This window comes from Poecilia reticulata, linkage group LG13 (genome assembly GCF_000633615.1).
Source record: "Poecilia reticulata strain Guanapo linkage group LG13, Guppy_female_1.0+MT, whole genome shotgun sequence".
In the NCBI taxonomy this organism is placed as follows: Eukaryota; Metazoa; Chordata; class Actinopteri; order Cyprinodontiformes; family Poeciliidae; genus Poecilia; species Poecilia reticulata.
Window position 1 is genome coordinate 30,699,163 of NC_024343.1, and position 18,867 is coordinate 30,718,029.

Consider the following 18,867-nt stretch of genomic DNA (forward strand, 5'->3'; position numbering starts at 1 on the left):
GAATATGATAAAGCCCCCAAAAAGCCAATTCATTTGGCGTTAGAAAAATAATAATAAACAGCACGATTACAATAGGCCTTCGCAGCGCTTAGCTGCTCGGGCCTAATAAACAGCACGATTACAATAGGCCTTCGCAGCGCTTAGCTGCTCGGGCCTAATAATGTTTACATAAAAGTAAGCAGACTGAAATCTATTTTTGATCATTCTGAATCTCTTTTGTGTACTTTTGTTTTGGAGATTTTGGCCAACATGACAAAGTTTGGACACCCATAAACCTGCTGACCTCATTATGTTTCTCTTGTAGGTTATTTTACTGACCAACTTTAAACACGGCCCAGAGGACGAAGACTGTCCCGTTCCCGAGGACGTGAGAGAAACGCTGGCCAATTTCCACAACGACATCCTGCTTCACTGTGGTGAGAACTTCTTCAAACGTTGATTGCTTTTGTCAATTTGAATTTAAATTTTCAGCTAGAAAGCAGTAAGAATGCTAATCTGTTCAGGGAGTGTTTTAAAGAAAACAGTAAAACTTACTTGTTTATATTCCCTCCAAGCAGAAACCCGAGGCAAAAATAATTTCTCTACAGTGAAATTTGTAGGATCAGGAGGATTTTGTTTGTGAAAAACAGTAAAGTTGATTTAAATTTAAATCGTGTTTTCAGAAAAACCATAAGAGATATAAAAAAAGCTGAATGATTTGAAGATAGCAGAAGATGTTGTGACTTGTCTAAAAGTTGAATGGAGTTTCTAGGTTGAAGTAGGCAGAAGTGGTAACCTGTCAAGGAGCGCAAAGTTTGATGACTTTTGTGGAATCCCTATTAATTTCAATGGAGCTGAAATTTTTCCGTAAAAGTTAAAATATTACAGATACTGTAAAAGCTGAAATTACCAAAAGTCTCCAGGACAAGGCGAATGTTTTGAGATGCAAATTGCTGAAATAAGTTGAAGTATGGAGAAGAAAAATGCCTGGAAGACAGAATAATGAGAAAGAAAAGCACCTTTTTTTAAATTATTATTATTATTATTTGATTTATTTCGAACAGACAGAAAAGACAATCAAGAAAACAGAAAACAAAATAAAATAGCATGAAACAAACGTAAGAAATAAAAATGTAGAACAAATTATTCTGCCCATGTGACCTGCAAATGTTATTTTCTGTTCGAAAAGGAGCAGGTAGAAGATATAATGTCCTACCCCGTTCCTACCTGTCCATTTATAATCAATTAACTTTCAGAACATCAAAAAGAGACAACTTGTTTGATTATGTACAATTATTTAAACACTATTTATATCATCAATTACATTATAGACTATCAAACAGTCATCTTATGTATCATATTTTGAAATAAGCTCTGTTTTAATGAGTTTTTAAATTGGTTTACATTTGTACTTTTTTTTAAACTCATCATTCAATACATTCCAGACATTTACTCCACACACAGATAAACAAAAACGCTTCCTGGTTGTTCTAATATGTTGTTTTTTAAAATATCGTTCACCTCTTAAATTATAACCACCAGATTGATTGATTGATTGATTGATTGATTGATTGATTGATTGATTGATTGATTGATTGATTGATTACGTATGTTAAGGAATTCACATCGAGCATGAGGCAGAGGAGGAAGAGGTGGACACGTCTCTGAGGGGAAGGCTTCTCAGTTTGGTGGATAAGGTGAAGAACTTCCGCAAAAAGGAAGAAGAGGAAGTGCCAGAGGTGGAGGAGGAACCAAAACCAAGTACGACGAGCCGTAAAATCACCAGATCTTAAAAACATGTTTCCCCAAAATGAATTAATCCCCGATGTTTCACTCAGGTACCCTTCAGGAGCTCATCTCCCACACGATGATCCACTGGGCCCAGGAGTCTTTCATCCAGAACCCGGAACTGGTGCGTCTGATGTTCAGTTTGCTCCACAGGATGTACGACGGGCTCGGCGAGCTGATCCGCGCTCTGCCCAAAGCCTACGCCATCAACGCCGTGTCCGTGCAAGACACCATGGACCTGCTGGAGTGTTTGGGGCAGATCCGATCGCTGCTCATCGTCCAGATGGGTCCAGAAGAAGAGAGGCTTATGATCCAGAGCATCGGGTCAGAAGGTTTTACATTGATACGGTTTTGTTGTTAAAAGGTGACCTATTATCCAGCTTAGGATGGGTTTATGGTCTATACAAAACATGTTTATTGCATTTTTTCCACCAAATCATTCTTGGATGATGAGATTTTAATCTGCTCAGTTCTGCCTATTCTGAGTTCCTGGTTTTAGGTCTCTGTCTCTTTAAATCCAAGTAAGCTGCTTCTGGCCCCGCCCCCCAAATCAACTTTAACACTCGCACGTGAAAATGGCTGAAAACAGATGCTCAAGTATCCAGCCGTACATCTTTGAAAAGCATTAGTAGAGCCTCCTACTCAACCAACAAGAATGCAGCCAAAAAACGATTCTATAGAGAATGGCAATAATTAATCAATTCAGAATGAAAAAAATTATAATTTTTAGTCTGCTTACTTTTATGTAAAACTTATTAGAATTTTATTTTGATTTAGGAAAAATTAAAAGAAAAAGTTAAGCTGACCGAAGTTACAGAATTTTATTCACAAACCTATTTTTTGTTCAAATTTAAACTGGTGAAATTTGAACCTTCTAAAATTGTTTTAAATAAACGTTCTTTTTGTTTACACATAATTTAAACAGAGTCTCTACACTGAATAGAAAAATTGGTTTATGAATCGAAAATCATTTCTGAATTGAATCGAGAACCAATAAATTAGAATCGAATTGAATCTCTAGACACTGGAGGATTCACATCTCAAGTTTCTAGACGGTAGATCAACAACAAACGCTTTTTTTTTTCTTCCAGCAGCCATTGCACAGCGCATACAGTGGTAAAACCAGCTGACCAAATGTGCTAGAACTCCGCTGGGGTTGCTAGGTAACAGGTCTGCTGGGGTTGCTAGGTAACGGGTCTGCTGGGGTTGCTAGGTAACNGGTCTGCTGGGGTTGCTAGGTAACGGGTCTGCTGGGGTTGCTAGGTAACGGGCAGTGCTTGCTGATTTGTTACATTACGTTCTGGAGGTTTTTGAAATGGCTCACTTTCCATCCACCAACAAACATTAACTTATTTCCAAAAACCAGCCCGGGTGTTTTTTGTTGTTGTTTTTTTTAAGTGTTACGGCTGTTTTTAGTAGCAGCAGAGAACCAAATGGAAGCATAAAAATGAGTGTTTTGCATAGTAGGTCCCCTTTAAAGGTTGTTCCTGTGAGTCATGCATGGATGAAATCATTCTGTGACTCTTCCTCCACTCAGATCCGTTACAAATTTCCTGCTGTGTTGCAGGAACATCATGAACAACAAGGTTTTCTACCAGCACCCCAACCTGATGAGAGCTCTCGGGATGCATGAAACCGTCATGGAGGTCATGGTCAACGTGTTGGGTGGCGGTGGAGACTCAAAAGTAGTTTAAAATTCTTTCCCATCTTCTACTTTGAAGCACTTCTTCTTCTCCTTCCCTTCAGGAAATGGTGAAACCTTTGTTTTGTTTCCAGGAGATCCGGTTCCCCCAAATGGTGACAAACTGCTGTCGTTTCCTGTGTTACTTCTGTCGCATCAGCCGGCAGAACCAGCGCTCCATGTTCGACCACCTGAACTACCTGCTGCAGAACAGCGGCATTGGCTTGGGTCAGTGCGCTCAGTTTCAAACCTGGATGACATTCAGTCAAATCCAGACCTTTGAGAATGGAGTAAATCTGTGAGCGGAAGCTAATAAATGAGCAAAAGGAAAGAAATACCGAAAACAGATGCAAATTATCCTTATTCTAAAGAGGGAGAGTCATTGTACAGGAAGTTGCTGTTGCTTCGTGCGCTGCTGCTAGTAAGGTGGAGAACAGCTGAATTTCTTTCTTCCCCATGCAGGCATGCGTGGGTCAACGCCTCTGGATGTGGCTGCTGCCTCCTGCATTGACAACAATGAGCTGGCTTTGGCTTTACAGGAGCAGGACCTGGAAATGGTTGGAGCAATTTAACACCAAAACAAGTAAACATCTGTGTGAGGAAGAGCTTGGAATAATCCGTTTCCCTGCTTAACGTAGGTGGTGACGTATCTGGCTGGCTGCGGCCTGCAGAGTTGTCCGATGCTCCTGTCGAAGGGTTACCCCGACATCGGCTGGAACCCGTGCGGAGGAGAGAGATACCTGGACTTCCTGCGCTTTGCTGTTTTTGTTAACGGTCTCCTACCAATATTAGCATGAGTTAGCATGTCAGTTTAAATTCAAATCAGCGGTTTCCTAGACGTCCATCTTCCTCTTCCTCGCAGGCGAGAGCGTTGAAGAGAACGCCAACGTCGTCGTGCGTTTGCTGATCCGTCGCCCCGAATGTTTCGGCCCAGCGCTGAGAGGAGAGGGTGGCAACGGTCTGCTGGCGGCCATGGAGGAGGCCATTAAGATATCCGAGGACCCGGCGAGGGACGGACCAACAGTGAAAAAAGACAGACGATTCATGTGAGGGCGTGAAGATCGAACGACGGGAAATTAGGGGGCGTGATAGATGGGAGTAGATATCTGGCAAAAATCTTAGACATTTTCTGTATAAAAATGATATTTCTGAGCTTGAAAAGTTAAAAATATGCTATAATAAAACTCTAAAAAATTATAGATTTTCTGAAAAAAAAAGAAAAAAAAACCATCTGAGAATATCAAAGTTTGTAAAATGTTTGCTAGAAAAAAACTCAGAAATCTTCAGATTAATCTCAGCAATTCTGTGCAGAACAAGTAAATTTCTAAAAAAAATAGATAGAAAAAAGGAAGAGTTCTGCCAAGAAACTCATCTCAAAATTTTCTAGAAAAAAAATTTAACTTTCAGAGTTTGAAAAATCTAAAAATTTGATAGAAACAGTTTCAAAATCTTGGCTTTAATCTCAGAACATTTTTAACAATAACAAACCTCTCTGCCCCAGAAATGTATTAGTTTGAGAAGTAAAAAATTGGACAGAATAAAACTCAAATTTGTAAAATACTAAAAAAAAAAAAATTCTGGGAAAAAAAAAAAATTTCAGCTTGAAAAGTAAAAAATTTTCTAGATAAAACTCAGAAATTATTAAATTAATCTCTGAAATTTTCTAGAAAAAAATGGGAAACTTCTGAGTAGCAAATATAAAAACATTTCAACTTTTCAAACTCAGAAATGACTAAATTTGGAGATTAATCTAAAATGTAGTTTTTTCTCTACCTAATACGCCGTCATGAGATCAACAAGTTGATCAGGCTCACCTGAGTCCTTCTACGCTGTGCTGTGTTCTGATTGGTTGGCAGGTTTGGAGGGGAGGGGCAGCACGAGGAGAACCGCGTTCACCTGGGAAACGCCATCATGTCCTTCTACTCTGCGCTCATTGACCTGCTGGGGCGCTGCGCTCCGGAGATGCACGTAAGAAACAAGTTCAACCTGATTTCATGAGTGAAGTTATGGACTAATGAGTTTAACTGACTGAATGTCCTTATTTTTGTTAATTTGCAGCTAATCCAAGCAGGAAAAGGTGAAGCTCTACGAATCCGCGCCATCCTTCGCTCTCTGGTGCCCATTGAGGACCTGGTGGGGGTAATAAGCTTGCCGGTACAGATACCTGCCTACGGTAAAGGTATGCCAATGAATACTTTTGGATAAACAAACGTACAAAACTTTCAAATCTTAGGTTTTTGGAAAGCCTTGGGCTACAGGAAGAACCTCAAAATGTCTCTTTTTAAATTGCCATTTGCTGTCTGGTTAAATTTTTTATCTTACTTGTGCTGAACGCAGCTAACATTGAGTTTGATTATTATCTCAGCATCTACAGTCAAGAGTAAAGGAACAATCTGGCAGGTTTTATCATTACAGCCTCCTAAGGGCTTGTGGGAAATATTTTCTTTTGCGCTACCTCAAAATAAATTTGCAAATATGTCTTGGTTTATTTTGTATGCAGTCACAATAATAATTGTTATTAATTTAAAGAGCCTTGTGAAAACATAAATATACATTTTTATGCTATTTGGTGCAGAAAATTGGTGGAAAATCGATATATAACTGGTGTTTATGTTTGTGTAATATCTTTCAGTAGAGATCAGACGAAAAAGACACGACCAAAACTGTCAGATGGTGATATTATGAAACTAAATCAAAAAGAGTCCAAGTAGTTTGGGTGTGCAGCATAATGTATAGATCACTTGGAAAGTAGAGCAATGTGAAACCGAACTGCACCAGACCAAAAAGATTTCCTGGTGTTTTTTTCCGACCAGCTGGTCCATAATATTTTGGTGATTAATATCCTCTTTCATTTGTAATTTCCTTCCAACCCACAGACAGTCAGATCATAGAGCCAAAGATGTCTGCCAGTTTTGTGCCAGACCACAAGGCCTCCATGGTGTTGTTCCTCGACAGAGTCTACGGCATCGACAATCAGGACTTCCTGCTTCATGTGCTGGAGGTCGGCTTCCTGCCTGACATGAGAGCTGCAGCCTCTCTGGACACAGTGAGTAGGACGAAGAGAGTTTGAATGTGAACCCGTGGGCTAAACAAAACATGTTTATTGAACGTTTTCCACAAAATCAATCTTTGATTAAACAATAAATCATCAACAAAATATGTTGTGGTAGACATGTCGTCAATATCAGTAGGTAATATATCTGATTGACTATTTAGTTTATAAACTATTCACTGAACCGCCCGGCATTCTGGGAGATGTAGGCAGAGGAAAGGCGTTAGCTGCTCAGTCTCTCAGCTAAGCTAGGTTGGTGGAATACACTAACACACTCACTCTTTGGTTACCTAGCAACTCATTCATTCTTTGGTTACCTAGCAACAACTTGTGGAGTAACTTGCGCAGCAGCAGCAGTTTAATGTTTCACCTCTTAACCTCTTAAAAATAAAAAGCAACGACATGGAGTGAAAACTGTGGCTACAACAGGAAAAGTGACACCATCTGTTAGGGATCATTTCAGATATTTACAACAAAAAACTAATCGGTAATTATCAATATTGATTTTCCTGCCAAATTGCATCATATCAGCAAGTGGTTTCTGGATGCTAAGTCAACAACAACCCATTGTACAGTTCATACAGCGGTAAAACCAGCTGAGCAAATGGAACTCAGACTGGGTTGCTAGGTAACGGGCAGAACTCTGCTGGTGTTGCTAGGTAACGGGCAGAACTCTGCTGGTGTTGCTAGGTAACAGCGCCGTGCCTGTGGAATACAAACTTGACATTTGGGAGGTTTTTATTTTCTTGTTGGCAAAAAACAGCAGAGTGTTTTTAGAAGTAGCAGAGACCCACATGGAAGAATAACAGCTAGCAAGAAGTGAGTCTTAGCTAACACGCCTCCTTCATCGGCTGTTCTGTCTGACTCAGGTGGCCTTCAGTACGACTGAAATGGCGCTGGCCCTGAACCGCTACCTCTGCTCGGCTGTTCTGCCGCTGCTCACCAAGTGCGCCCCGCTGTTCGCCGGGACGGACCATCGGGCCATCATGATCGACTCCATGCTTCACACCATTTACCGCCTGTCCCGGGGCCGAGCCCTGACCAAGGCCCAGAGGGACGTGATCGAAGAGTGCCTCATGTCACTCTGCAAGTCAGTATCACACATTCTGGAGACTCAACGTTAAAAAATGATGGTTGAATTTCATCTTGTGATCCAAACTCGGTAAAAGGTTTCTTTCTAGTCCATAAAGTGTCACTTATTAAGGGTTGGGGTGATCTCTGCAGGTACCTCAGGCCCTCCATGCTGCAGCATCTGCTCAGGCGGCTGGTGTTTGATGTACCCATCCTGAATGAATATGCAAAGATGCCTCTAAAGGTCGGCTTCCTGTTTAATCGCCTCTTATATTCTGTATTTCAGCAGGGATTGCTTGGCTCATTAATAACTACGAGTAACAATTTGTTCTTAATCAAATAATTAGACATAGTTTTTATTAAGTTTATGACTTTGGAAAGATGACTTCCAGCACTATGAATGCTGGAAGGACTGGTGCTGTCCAATCAGTCCTTTGGAAAATGGGGTCCAACAATTTTATCTAAAATACAGTTACATTAAATTTAATACCAGATCCATGCAAATTCACACGGGCACCTACACAATCTGTGGTTTTATGACCGTTTGTCTAAATATCTGCTATTATTAAATTTACATTTCACTTTTTTTTTTATTTCAGCTGCTCACAAATCACTACGAACGCTGCTGGAAGTACTACTGTTTACCAAACGGATGGGCGAACTTTGGAGTGACCTCAGAGGAGGAGCTTCATCTTTCTCGGAAGCTCTTTTGGGGAATCTTTGAATCGTTGGCACACAAGGTAAGAGATTAGTTTCAGCTTGTTTAGATTTCCATGACATGATTAGTTCACACAAACAGGAGCAGCAGCGGTTAAAGGAGAGTTCAGGTGTACTTGTTGGATTTTCTGTACATTTACTTGTTTATATCCTTTAGCTAAACCCATAACTTACAGAAAGGGTTACGAAGGATCAAATGGATCAGTATCGGTCCAGATACTGATTTAAAAAATGTAACTAAATTATGTACAACATATCAGCATAGCTAAAGTTAGCACATTAGCATTATCCTCTGCTAAATACCTAATTGGTGTAGTGCTTCAGCATTAGAGGAACTTATTTTACAGATTATGTAGAACAAATAGTGCGCTATTAACATAGTTGACGTTAGAGTGTTAGCATTAGCCTTTGCTAAATATCTGATTGGTGTATTGCTTTAGCATTAGAGGAGCTAATAGTTAGGATTAGTGCTTTAGGCTTAGCAAAGCTAATTTTTTAGCTAGCCATGCTCACCACCTGTCGCTTGTGCAGATATACCAAGAAATAGGTTAGAACAAGGTGTGACAAAAACAAAACAAATAGAAAGTAGTTCCCTTCTCTGATTCACTCCTCAGAAATTTGATGCTGAGCTTTTTAAGATCGCCATGCCGTGCCTCTGCGCCATAGCGGGAGCCATTCCTCCTGACTACGTGGACGCTACCTTCTCGTCTCACACCGAGAAAAAGGCCTCAGTCGACGCTGAGGGCAACTTTGATCCCAAACCAGTTGAAACCACAAAGTAAGTTCTCCTTATTGCAGTTTTTTCTGTATAAATTACGGCGCTGTAATGGATGTAGATTTGTTTTTGGTTATTACACTACAAAAACACTTTTCACATTTTACCAATTATTTTTGTCCCAGTTCTTAGTGGAGATATCTTTAGTAAACTTGAAATAATATAAACTGACTTCAAAGTAACTTTTCAGCAAGATGTAGGGGCTTGTTTTTAGTAAATAATTCCTTAATATTGATACAAAAGTTCCTGTTCCCATGTTTTAAGTGAGATAATCTGCCAGAGGAACTAGAACTGAGTTGCTAGGTAACGGACTGGGCTTAGCTGGGGTTGCTAGGTAACGGACTGGGCTTGGCTGGGGTTGCTAGGTAACGGACTGGGCTTGGCTGGGGTTGCTAGGTAACGGACTGGGCTTGGCTGGGGTTGCTAGGTAACCCACTGGGCTTGGCTGGGGTTGCTAGGTAACGGTGCAGTGGAACATTCTACCAGTGGAACTTTTGTATAAATATTAAGGAATTATTTGAACAAGCCTTTATATCTTGCTGAAAAGTTACTTTTAAGTTAGTTTATTTTATTTCAAGTTTACTAAGATATTTGCACTAGAAACTAAACCAAGAGTATTTGTTAAGGTTTTTGTGTGTTTGCAGTGTAGAGGTTAAATTTCTGATTTCAAATCAACCGTTTTCAAAAGCCAATCTGGATATTTTCAGTCCCTGAATGTACATTAAAGTCAGTAAATTCTCCCAGCACCATCATACCAGAGAGGCTGGATGCTTTCATCAACAAGTACGCAGAACACACTCACGATAAGTGGGCTTTTGAAAAGGTCAGTGAAAAACACAGTGTAGCATCTGATGGAAATATAGTCCTGTCTGTAACGTTTACCTCCAAATGGTTTCCCAGATTCAGAACAACTGGACCTACGGAGAGGTTCTGGACGAGAACGCGAAGACTCACCCAATGTTGCGGCCGTACAAAACGTTCTCTGAAAAGGTGACGATTCGTCTGCTTCCTGAAAAATGTGATTTTAAGTGATTTTTTTTAAATTTTGTTTGTTTGAGTTTATCTTTCATCGGGCCTCAGGATAAGGAGATTTACCGCTGGCCCATTAAAGAATCAATCAAGGCCATGCTGGCATGGGAGTGGACTCTGGAGAAAGCCAGGGACGGGGAGGTAGAGGTGGAGAAGAAGGCGTCGACACGCAAGATCTCCCAGACTGCTCAGGTACAACAGGCAGCAGAAAAACATGTTTTTACACTGAAAAAACACAAATAAGTAACACAAATTACTTCTTCTACCAATGTGATCAAAACATTTTTCCATTAGTAAAATGTAAAACTGTGCAATAAATCCACCAGTTTTATTTTCCTCGGGTTTTAATAGTTCAGAGTGATGGCAGCCGGGCAGCCATCTTGTTTTTTTGTTTTTTCTTATTTGATGTTTATAGCTTCTATTTACACTTTGAATTCATGTCAACACTACAACAAAATATTAAGATCAAGTTATGATTTTATATTTTTAATTACACGATGAAGTGATAATGATTGATATTTGTTTTTATTTGTCTTTAGGCCACATATGATCCCAGTCATGGCTACAACCCTCAGCCAATAGACATCTCAGGGATGGCTTTGTCCAGAGAACTGCAGGTATGCAAGTTTCTGTTATCATCATCATCATCCTATTCTGCTTTGAAATCTTGACAAATTGTTTCTCTTTTTCTCTTCATGCAGTCTATGGCTGAGCAACTGGCTGAGAACTACCACAACACCTGGGGCAGGAAGAAGAAACTGGAGCTACAGGCTAAAGGCAGGAGTTATTGTCTTGTTTTGAAGGGGATCTATTATGCAGAATTCACAGTTTTTACATGTAAAAGATCCTGGAGGGCATAAAGCTGCTCACTAACGATGATTAGCATTGGTTTTAGCTGTCGGTTTGTCAACAATAACGCGCTAAATCCTAAATGTACGCCTGATATATAAAAGAAAAACACTACAACAAGATAACAAGGTCCAAGGGTAGCATATTTCACAGCTCAGGAAAAAGATTTAATAAAAAATWAAATAAAATAGTGAGGCATAGGGAAGTAGGTTAGTTATGCTAGCTTGACTATGACAACCTGAACATGTAGATGTGCTGTGGAATTTTGTTAAAAAAGGAAGTTCAGTTAAAAAAGAACAAAAAAAGGTGACCCATAATATATCATTCTTATGACATCACACTTCTGTGAACTTTGTACCTGACAGCCATCTTGGTAGGCGGTTTCTATGGGCTGCTGAGCTAACAAAATTAGCTTTGCTGATGTAGCTTTTATTTGCTAGCTAAGACAGACATGTAGCCTACATGTTTGTTACTACATGTACTTACTCTGCCAGTCACCAGAACCTGGTTATTCACACAAAGAGTTTGTACGTCCTTTACGAAGCCGTTTAAAGAATGGCTTCCATGGACTTCAGGTGAAGATCCTCCATTTTGTACGCACTCTTTGTGTTCACTGGGCAGTTAACTATGTCATCGTATGAGATCGGAGACATCTTGTCCTCATCATCCGACCATTTTCCTTCTGCATCTCATACGAGTCGATCCTAACAGCAGCCATTTTGTTCAAGTATCTTTCTCTCGCACATTGGTCAAGAGTGTCTGCATATTTTATTTTTGTTGGTCTTGAAATCATGAGTCCGGTTTTAATAGCGTTGTGCTTGCTAAGATGGTGCAGATCACTTCCAGTTCAGACTAGTGGGAACTTTGTATTGGTCAGAGTCCTGACCAGGATAATGTTGTCCACCAGGTGGCGGCACACACCCTCTGCTGGTGCCGTACGACACCCTGACGGCCAAGGAGAAGGCCCGCGACAGAGAGAAAGCCCAGGATCTGCTCAAGTTCCTCCAGCTCAACGGATACGCCGTGACGAGGCAAGCTGGACGTCCAATCAATCAATCAATCCATCAATAGAACATTCCAGTAAAAATGGCAAAAAAACTAAACCCAGAAAAGCATTTTTGCTGATTTTTGATTGATTGGTTATGTTTGTCATTCTGACTGGATTCATGCTGGTGATGCCCCACACGCTACAGTTTTTAAGCTAATTTTGGCTAATATTAGCTTATACACTGAAGTGTGGAGACTGAATGGAGTTATTTCATGTTTGTCAATATGCTAATGATAACCCCCATGCTGGTATGTAAAATAAATATTTTAGCTAATTGTTGATTTATTAGTTATGTTTATCATTCTGACTGGATTCAGTCAACATGCTGCCCCACATGCTACTTAAGCTAACCTTAGTACTTTGGCTACTTTTAGCTGATGCACTAACGTTAGCATACTAAATGGAATAAGTTTGTTGCTCAACATAAGCTATTGATGACATTTTAGCTCACCTTAGCATTGTTGCTAATTTCAGCATCAGAACGCTGGGTTCCAACTGACGCGCAGGCTTTGGCTGGACCTTTTAAATATCTTCAGAAATGTTCTGGTGTTTTATTTATAATGTTTCAGAATCGACTCCAACCAGGTGGGTTTTTAGCCTAGACTTAAAGGAACTCAGTGTTTCGGCTGTTTTGCAGTTTGTTCCAGATCTGTGGTGCATAGAGGCTGAATGCTGGCAGCAGCGTTTTAAAGTCTATTCTCTGAGCTACAGAGTAGTAGAACTGGGTGAAGGTCCATCTTCCTGGTTTTAGTCAGAACGCCAGCTGCAGCGTTCTGGATCAGCTCGGTTCACTGACTGTCTCTCTTTGTCCTCAGGGGCCTGAAGGACATGGAGCAGGACATTTCCTCCATCGAGAAGCGATTCGCCTACGGATTCCTCCAGAAGCTTCTCAAATGGATGGACATCGCTCAGGAATTCATCGCTCATCTCGGTGCGTTGGTTTTAGGAGCCGAGCCGCCGTTTCATTCCTACGCCGAACTAATGAGCGACTCCTTTTGTCGTTGATTGATAACAGAGGCCGTAGTCAGCAGCGGCCGCGTGGAGAAGTCGCCACATGAACAGGAAATCAAATTCTTCGCCAAGGTGAGCTGGAGGAATTTAGCCTTGAATGAGTTTAATGTTAATTTACTTAATTAACTTAATTACAGACAGAGTTTGGAAATATTTCGGAAGTAGCATTATGTTATAACGAGACATAAAACCTGTTAAAACAAATGTTTCTCGTTATAGCGAGACGCAAAATGTGTTAAAATGGCAACTTTTCTGGTTATACAAACATATAAAATTTGTTGTTTCACCTTTATAATCGTATGCAAAATTTGTTATAGAAGAAAGTTTTACACTAAGGGATGTAAAATTAGTGAAAAAAGAGAGTTTGTTGTTACGAAATTATATAAAACATTAAAACGAGGAAATTTCACGTTGCAAGAAAATAAAAAACCTTAAAAAAGAAGAAAGTTTCATGTGATAAAACAGCTTTTTTTTCTAAATCCTGTGTTTTGATGACCAGAAAATATGTAATATTTAGTATTAATGACATAAAACTTTATTTTATTGTCACAGTTCCTTTGTGTTTTTGCAGCTGGACGGTTCCGTTGGTCGTTTTCTTGTCAGAAACTTYTCCATTTCGTTTTAGCTTGATTAGCAAAGCAGCTTGAAAATGAGCAGCAGAAATAACATTTAAATAAATTTTATCTGTGTCAAGTTTATTTGTATAGCACTTTTAAAACCAAGTAAATAAATGTTCAAAATAAAAATTTACACCAACCGTCTTAACACACAAAACAGCACAGCAAAAAGCCCAGTGTTAATTTAACTCTGAAGAGTGTGGACTATATAAACACTGAAAAAGTGTTAATATCAACTCTGTGGGAGTTAAATCAACACTGGGAATTATGTTCTTAACTCCCACAGAGTTGATATTAACACTTTTTCAGTGTTGGGTTAGTCCACACTCTTCAGAGTTAAATTAACACTGGGCTTTGATTAAATCAGTTAAAATAAAACGGAGATTAAACAGAAACAAGTTGAGTAAAAGTGTAATATTTTAATCTAGCTGGTGGCTCCGGCGTTGAGAAACGCTCGGTGACCTTCTGTCCTGAAAGTTTAAACGTCGCCTTTCCTTTTGTCCAGATTCTCTTGCCGCTGGTCAATCAGTACTTCAAGAACCACTGCCTGTACTTCCTGTCCACTCCTGCCAAGGTCCTGGGCAGCGGCGGCCATTCCTCCAACAAGGAGAAGGAGATGATCGCCAGGTTTGTGTTTGCCGGCGCTCACCGGCCGCCCGGACCCGTCTGTCCTCTCCTGCTGCCACGTCCCTCCATGTCTCTCGTGTTGGAGATGATCCGTTATTTCCTTGACCTCTTATACTTTTTGTGTACCTGAAACGTTTGACCTTTGCCCCCTCCTCACCATCCTCCCTCCCTGTCCCTGCTTCTCCTCTTTTCTCCTCCGACCTCAGTATCTTCTGTAAGTTGGCTGCCTTGGTGAGGCACAGAGTTTCTCTTTTTGGTAAGGAATTTGCATGGTGGTGTCATTTGTCCATCCCGTCTTCCTCCCGTTTTTCTTTTATTTGTTTTCCACTTTCATCATTTCCTCCCACGTCGCTGAGTTTCCTGTCTAACGCTTCTTCCTCTTCAGCTCAGCTCCTGCTTGGCTTCTATGTTTTCTGCAGTTTGGTGATTTTAAAAGTTGTCTTTTTATGGCTTTGAAGACATTTATCAGAACAGTGTAAACGGAATAAATCAGGTTTAATATGGAGAGACGTTGGTTCCAATGTTACTGTAGGCAAAGATTTCAATAGAAGAAGAAAAATGTGGGGAAAATACTCTGAGAGGAATTTGCAATGTGTATTCAGGAGATAAACCTGCATTTTTATTCTTTTTTTTTTTTTAGATTTCTTGGTTAAAAAGATATTTGTTAGCCTTTTTTCATTATTTTTCAAAAAAAAAAATTAACATTTTAAAAAAAAAGAAAAGTTTAAAAAATATTTCAGATTGGATGTTTTCAAATTAGTTTTTTATATTTGTTTAAAATAACTTTTTCAGATTTATTTATTTTTTTTCAATTTAAATCTTTTTTAAATGTTATTTCTTCACATTTCTATCAATTGCTGTAAAAACTTTTCCGATTAAATTTTTAAAAATATTTTCTTCAGATTTTGGTTTCAAATTTTGTTTATTCAATTTTTTTTCAAATTTTTTCATATTTTATTTTTAAAATATTTTTTCTGATTTTATGTTTTCAAGTTTTATTTCTTTACATTACTTTTTTATATTTAATTTTTCCAGATTATTTATCTTTTTTAGATTTTAGATTAAAAAAAAAAATTGGATTTAAAAAAAAAATAAAATGTTTAATTATTTTTATTTTTTCTTATTTTTAATTTTTAGGCCACGTGTTATAAATTACACTCTTTTCAAACCTTGTACATATTACATCCCAGTCCTGTGGGAGGCGGGACTTCCTCAGGCAGACTCATTTCTATTTGTCTGAGTGAACGTTAGCAACAGCGTTCCTATTGGTCGGTGTATTTCAGTATTTCTATTGGTCAGAAGCTACAAAGCTCTTCTTCTGAATCTGTGTTCACTTCTGAAAAACATGTATAAACGTCATTCATGGTGTTGCTGTCGTTTTCTCCTCTTTAGTTATAAAAATTAAAAAATACGGTAACAACTTGCTGTCAAAAACGTTCATACATGTAAGATTTTCAACTATCAGATACACATTTAAATTACCCTCAAAGTGTTGTTTTTTGATTGAGAAGCTTTTATTTTTGAAAACTTTTTTATTTTTTCCAATTTAAAATTTTTGAAACGTGTTTTTTGGTTGCAGTAATATTGGAACGAATGTGTCTCCGTAGCTGAACCGCTGGCGTTGCTCTGCAGCTCTGTCATGTGTTGCCAGCCTGGCTTGTAGAGGCAATAGATGCTGTATCTTCATTTTTATCTGCTTCTCCACCATGAATCTCTAAAAGTCCCTTTTATTTGCGGTCTGATCGATCGCACAGAAACGTTACAGAAATACACATTTTTATTTTTTATTCTGACTTCTTGTAATTTTTTAGTGCCGTTCATCAAAACTTTTTAGATTTTTTTTTCTTTTTTGGCTTCGTCCGCCTTATTTTCTTTTAATGTTTTTAAGAGCGCTTCCATTTTATGAGAAATCGAGTCATCAAATTGATAGATTTTGCACACATAGAACCAAAGGAACAAATTTAATCGATTTTTCAGAATTGATTTAATGGTAATGTGAGTTTAATTGTTTTCTAACACAATTTGATTCAAATATAATTCTGTGTTTTGTTTATGCCAAACTTTTAAACAGGATTTCTTTAGTATTGATAGGAAAACTGGCATTTTTAATTATTTAAGTTATTTGAGCTTTTGTATTAAATTTGTACGGAGGTAAATCAGTGACGGGTCACAATCTGTGTGCCGTTTACAGGAACGGACGCACCTGCAGTGGTAAACTGTCTGCACATCCTTTCGCGCTCCCTTGACGCAAGGTAAATCCCACCACCATCATCATCATCAGAGAGGCAGAAAATAGACACAACGCTCTTCTATTTGATCGTAATCTTATTTTTCCAGGACTGTTATGAAGTCCGGCCCGGAGATTGTGAAGGCTATTCTGCGCCAGTTCTTTGAGAGTGCTGCAGATGACATAGAAAAGATGGTGGAGAATCTGAAACTGGGAAAAGTGTCGAGTAAAACGCAGGTGAGCGAGAACAAATACAGGAAGTTCAAAAAGTTAACAGAGTGTTTGAAAAAGTGAATAAAACCCCAAATCCTGAGCAGCTTCCTGTTATTTTACTCAAATTGCTGATGTGACTTTTGCCAAGTAAATTTTTTTTGTACTAAAAACAGTGATTAAACTAATCAGCAGTGCTAGGTACCGCTAACTAAAGTTAGTTTTGATAACTCTAACACACTAATCAGAAGCATTGGTAAATGCTAATGCTAAAGCACTACAAAAACAAGGCATTTAGCAGGAGCTAATGCTAACGACTTGAACAAATCCAGTTGATCATCAAAACTACAAAACTAATCAAAACTAAAGATGTCGAACTTTATTCAACTGGAACTTTACAAAGCAGCCAAGAAAATTAGCATTTTAGAATTTATCCAGTAAAATTAGCATTGGGATGCTAACTAAGCTAAATACTTAGCCATCATGAATTGTTGCTAATTTTTTTAGCATCAATGCTAAAAAATATTAGCCCAACACTACTGATAGGTGATATTAAAGTACTATTATTTTGAAATTTTTTTAGCAGAAGCTAATGCTAACAGTCTACAGCCAAACCTTTAGCCCAGATGTTGAACTTTATTCAACTGAACGTTTTTAAAACGGCCAAGGAAAGTAACGCTTTTGAAAGTATCCAGAAAAGATAACATGTGGACGCTAAATAAGCTAAATGTTTTCAAAGCTAGCTAACGCGCTAAACAAATAAGGGCTAATTGGTGAAAAAAAACCCTCATATCTGTTAGATTAGTCACTAAATGGTTAATGGTTCAAACATTAGCAACAGTCAGTTTGGTAATCTGGTTTCTGTCGTACAGTAATAAGCAGGTCGTTCAGGAAGCTAATTACAAGCTAATTATTTCTGCCACAAACTGCTAGCCTTTTAATGAGGAGTTTAAAATTGTTATCAAATAAGCCTTTTTTAATACTTTACTTTTATAGTTTCACATAAACGCCAGAGTTAGATTTTCATTGCTGTTTGCCTTCGTGTTTATTTAGGTGAAAGGGGTTTCCCAGAACATCAGCTACACCACCAACGCCTTACTTCCTGTCCTCACTTCGCTGTTTGACCACATCGCCCAATTCCAGTTTGGCGATGACGTTATCTGTGAGTCATTTCCTTTGGTTTGTTTTTAATTAATACTTACTAGAAACTTACAAAAAGTCGTGTTTTATTGAATCCGTAGTGGATGACCTGCAGATATCCTGCTATCGTTTGATGTGCAGCATATATTCGTTGGGGACTGTCAAGACTCCGCATGTGGAGAAGTAAGTCATTTTGGGAATTAGCTTTGTTTGGTTTTTTTGTGACTAAACTTTTATGCTGTTTTTATATCCATTTTGCCTCATGCCAAAGTGGCAGCTCCTAATATTTATATTTCTATTAATTAGTAAAAGAAAAAATGCTGACATCTTGGGTTATGTTCCCACTTTTTTTTACAAATAAATTAGATGTTACTGATTTTCTCTTGTGGAGACGACAACTAGCTCTTGGCAAGAGTTTGGTCCACCAATGTCAGCATGTTTGTGTATTTTATTTTGAAGCTAGCTGGTAGCTTCTTCATGCTGTGTTATTCCAGCCCTCTTCCTCGTCTTGCAGGCAGCGGCCGGCTCTTGGAGAGTGTTTGGCGCATTTAGCAGCAGCAATGCCAGTAGCCTTCCTGGAACCGGCACTGAATGAATTCAACTCCTTCTCTGTTTACACAACCAAGACTCCAAGAGAGAGAACTAGTGAGTTACGATTTCTACTCTAAAACATGTGTGTCGAAGTTGAGGCGCGGGAGCCGAATCTGGCCCGCTGTGGCTCTTTATCCGGCCCTCTAAACTCCAGATGCCAGATTTTATCAGTCCCTCCGGTTTCTCACAATAGTGGAAATTCACTCAAAATCAACATCCATCCATTTTCTTACACCCTTGTCCCTCAGTGGGGTCGGGAGGGTTGCTGGTGCCTCTCCAGCTAACGTTCCGGGCGAGAGGCGGGGTCACCTGGACAGGTGACCCTGGACAGGTCGCCAGTCTGTCGCAGGGCAACACAGAGACACACAACCACACACACACTCACACCTAGGGGCAATTTAGAGAAACCAATTAACCTGACAGTCATGTTTTTGGACTGTGGGAGGAAACCGGAG

The 18,867-nt window shown here is 39.1% G+C and overlaps 1 protein-coding gene across 1 annotated transcript in view; it reads left to right on the forward strand.

The window, feature by feature from the left end:
* The window catches only part of ryr1b (ryanodine receptor 1b (skeletal)), a 127,785-nt gene that overhangs the window by 62,588 nt on the left and 46,330 nt on the right, over positions 1-18,867 (forward strand). Inside the window, exons 39-68 of the mRNA XM_017308129.1 lie at positions 305-416; positions 1,597-1,740; positions 1,818-2,091; positions 3,335-3,452; positions 3,544-3,676; positions 3,911-4,005; positions 4,087-4,222; positions 4,311-4,494; positions 5,305-5,416; positions 5,507-5,627; positions 6,325-6,494; positions 7,370-7,590; positions 7,725-7,815; positions 8,171-8,311; positions 8,903-9,066; positions 9,808-9,886; positions 9,964-10,053; positions 10,144-10,284; positions 10,632-10,709; positions 10,794-10,869; positions 11,849-11,972; positions 12,805-12,920; positions 13,005-13,072; positions 14,123-14,244; positions 14,451-14,500; positions 16,436-16,496; positions 16,582-16,708; positions 17,735-17,843; positions 17,923-18,004; positions 18,336-18,487. Coding sequence (XP_017163618.1) covers positions 305-416; positions 1,597-1,740; positions 1,818-2,091; positions 3,335-3,452; positions 3,544-3,676; positions 3,911-4,005; positions 4,087-4,222; positions 4,311-4,494; positions 5,305-5,416; positions 5,507-5,627; positions 6,325-6,494; positions 7,370-7,590; positions 7,725-7,815; positions 8,171-8,311; positions 8,903-9,066; positions 9,808-9,886; positions 9,964-10,053; positions 10,144-10,284; positions 10,632-10,709; positions 10,794-10,869; positions 11,849-11,972; positions 12,805-12,920; positions 13,005-13,072; positions 14,123-14,244; positions 14,451-14,500; positions 16,436-16,496; positions 16,582-16,708; positions 17,735-17,843; positions 17,923-18,004; positions 18,336-18,487 — 3,691 coding nt within the window. The remainder of the gene's footprint in view (positions 1-304; positions 417-1,596; positions 1,741-1,817; positions 2,092-3,334; positions 3,453-3,543; positions 3,677-3,910; positions 4,006-4,086; positions 4,223-4,310; positions 4,495-5,304; positions 5,417-5,506; positions 5,628-6,324; positions 6,495-7,369; positions 7,591-7,724; positions 7,816-8,170; positions 8,312-8,902; positions 9,067-9,807; positions 9,887-9,963; positions 10,054-10,143; positions 10,285-10,631; positions 10,710-10,793; positions 10,870-11,848; positions 11,973-12,804; positions 12,921-13,004; positions 13,073-14,122; positions 14,245-14,450; positions 14,501-16,435; positions 16,497-16,581; positions 16,709-17,734; positions 17,844-17,922; positions 18,005-18,335; positions 18,488-18,867) is intronic.